The 3,024-nt window shown below is 44.5% G+C and overlaps 1 protein-coding gene across 1 annotated transcript in view; it reads right to left on the reverse strand.

Annotated features, from left to right (window-relative positions):
• Positions 1-2,503: 2,503 nt before the first annotated feature.
• LOC103915999 (histone H3-like) overlaps positions 2,504-3,024 on the reverse strand; it is a 6,281-nt gene continuing 5,760 nt past the window's right edge. The window contains exon 4 of the mRNA XM_009322942.1: positions 2,504-3,015. Within this exon, the coding sequence (XP_009321217.1) occupies positions 2,657-3,015 (359 nt within the window). The 3' untranslated portion in view covers positions 2,504-2,656. The remainder of the gene's footprint in view (positions 3,016-3,024) is intronic.

Consider the following 3,024-nt stretch of genomic DNA (forward strand, 5'->3'; position numbering starts at 1 on the left):
CCCCCCCCACCTACATCTGATTTGGGATTTTTGTTGCTGCTCTTTTACAGTTAAGTGATTCAACACTATATGCAAACTGATAGAGTTCCAGATAGGATTTATCACTTGTATAAGAAGGGAAGAGAAAGCCCACTGTATAAGCTATAATCAGTCTACCACTGTTCCCTGTATCACTACTACAACCATCTGCAGCTATATTACAGACTTAAAAATCCATGCAGGAAGTTCTTCCTAATCGCTAGCCTGATCCGCTAGGACAAGCTATGGTAGGTTATTATTAGTGTCCTTTCATAATGTATTTTACCCCAAAACTACTTCAGACTTGGGCATTATAATTTAGGGTTCATATAAGCTCACCCTTCCCACAAAAAACCTTACACATCTGTTTCCTTCTCAGCTGATGGAGTGTTAGTGCTTCTTATGATTCAAGCACGCAACTCTCAGAATTCCAAGTGCAAGTAATACTACATTTATTAAAACAGGCCAAGGTCTTCAAAAGAGTAAAAGAAAAATTATAGAGATTAAGATCAATAAAAACTGTTTCCCTTTCTCATTCCTCAAAAATAATTTATTTCTTGAACATGCAAAAAAGCATCATTTTTGACCCAAACTTCTGCTGAAATGTAAGTATTCTGACCCGTGAGTTATATATTAAATATCCACTATAAAGTATTAAAACCAGCTATTTCACTTAATTATTAATAATTTTATCATAAACATATGTAAAGAGATAAATAAATAGATCTATCGATATCACAGACAGTAACAGGAAATTATTTTGCTTTCACCAAGACTCATTTCTGCAATCACACTGATAATCATCTACGGAAAAAGAAAATCTGTTCTGGAAAACACAAATCCTACGTCAATGAACAAACGGGGGGGGGAGGGAATAAATCACATAGGATATCTTAATTCCCAAAATACTGTTCTCGATACCTTCCCCCCCTCCCTTTTACCCCCTCCGAGATTAAGTAACAGAAAATGGCTGAAAGTAAGAAAAACAAGGGAAAGAAAATGGTGTGTCGAGGCACTTGATTGGTCAGATTTTGCTGCAGAGTCCAAGTTCCTGACACAGAGAAAGGAACATTTCCTAAGATGAAGCATATCAGCAATTAACAGAGAAGCAAGAGTCTTGCAGTTTTAGGCTTTCCAAAAGAAATATTTCCTCTAAGCAATTCTCCCTGACTCCTTTTTTCTAAGTTTAAATGAAGGCTGTATTCAACTCAGTCCAACTGCTTCTTAAAGGCACAGCTACTGATTTGTAGCACTGAAAAACTAAAGACTTTATTTCCAATATTTCAATGGAACAGCAAGCTCCCCAAATTACATAAAACGGCCTGCAGCATATACAAAACAATTGAAAGGCGACAGAAAATCAGAGATAGTTTTGGAAATCTACATCTTTCAGGCGCTAACTACAGATGTATTAAATAGGAGGGCAAGGCGCTGTGCAGCTGAACTTACACTCAGGGAGAAAACCCGTTTTCCAGGTAGGTTCACAAAAATCACCGAATATGACGGTTAGGGAAGAGCCTCCATTTAACGATAGTTCTGGTCTCGATGTTAAGTTTTTAAATCACCAATACTTCTTGGAAAACACTTCCCCTGTGCTCAGTTCAGCACATATTTCCGGGACCCTAAACACCGATAAAGAAAACTTATCCAAATGGGCGTCTCTCATCATTCAGACGGGGTACCCAGAACCATCGAGGACGCCGCGAGTGTGTCCCAGAGAAGACACCCGCAGAAAGCACACCTCTTTTGAAAGCGGGAGTCGCAGAAATTACCCTTGCCACCGCCCTACCCGCGGCTCTCTCTGGAAACACAACATTTATCTCGGGAATAAACTAGAAGTGCTTGAGAAGGGCTGAAGATGCCCGGGGGACGTCGCTCACGACAGGGACAATCAGACCACGAGCGATAAAGCACTGAGAAAACTACCGACGGAGCGCCTTTCCTAGAAAGGGCGGGAAGGATTCTTGCGCCTTCAGAAGCACACACACACAAAAAAAAGGATCTGGAAAGGAAAACAATATTCCTGTTGGGACAATCAACCGTAATGATGTTACTATAAGAACGTTAAGTAAACGCAGCACAACAAGAGGCGTTTATGATATACTTATCTCTGAATCCACCTTCTCTAATCGAGAACGTGGAGTACTGTAAAGCCACCTTAACGAATTCAACGAGTTTGTACGAAGAGACACACAGCCAAACGGAAAAAAAAAGCGTACGCACACAAGTCTTTTAGAGCTGGATCTTCCTTCTCCTTCAGGAGAGGAAAGCCCAAGATTACGAGTTTTTCCTTAACACCTAAACGGCAAGTTCTCTGAAAAAACGCATAGAAATCAATTTTCACCCTAAACGGATTTTTGTCCTAGCACGACCACCTCAGCTTACCACACCACGCTGTTTTGCTACAGTCAGGATCCTTTTCAACCCCTTCGAAACATGATTCAACACGTTTTGTTTGGTACTTACTTTATGAGATACAGGTTCTCGGTCGCTGTAAAGCTACCCGAAAAGCACAGGGAAGCATCGCTTCCTAACCTACACAGAACCAAGAGTTTACAGCTCTCTTCAGTGGCCATGTGGCGGCTCTTAAAAGAGCCTTTGGGTTTTCGATAGTCTGAAAGATCCGTTTGCTAGGAGCTTAAGCGCGCTCGCCGCGGATGCGGCGGGCCAGCTGGATGTCCTTGGGCATGATGGTGACGCGCTTGGCGTGGATGGCGCAGAGGTTGGTGTCCTCGAAGAGCCCCACCAGGTAGGCCTCGCTCGCCTCCTGCAGCGCCATCACGGCCGAGCTCTGGAAGCGCAGGTCGGTCTTGAAGTCCTGCGCGATCTCGCGCACCAGGCGCTGGAAGGGCAGCTTGCGGATCAGCAGCTCCGTCGACTTCTGGTAGCGCCGGATCTCGCGCAGCGCCACCGTGCCGGGCCGGTAGCGGTGCGGCTTCTTCACGCCGCCCGTGGCCGGCGCGCTCTTGCGGGGCGCCCTTGTGGGCCGGCGGCTTCCGGGCGCCC

The sequence above is a fragment of the Pygoscelis adeliae genome, unplaced genomic scaffold, assembly GCF_000699105.1.
Source record: "Pygoscelis adeliae isolate BGI_AS28 unplaced genomic scaffold, ASM69910v1 Scaffold60, whole genome shotgun sequence".
Lineage (NCBI taxonomy): Eukaryota > Metazoa > Chordata > Aves > Sphenisciformes > Spheniscidae > Pygoscelis > Pygoscelis adeliae.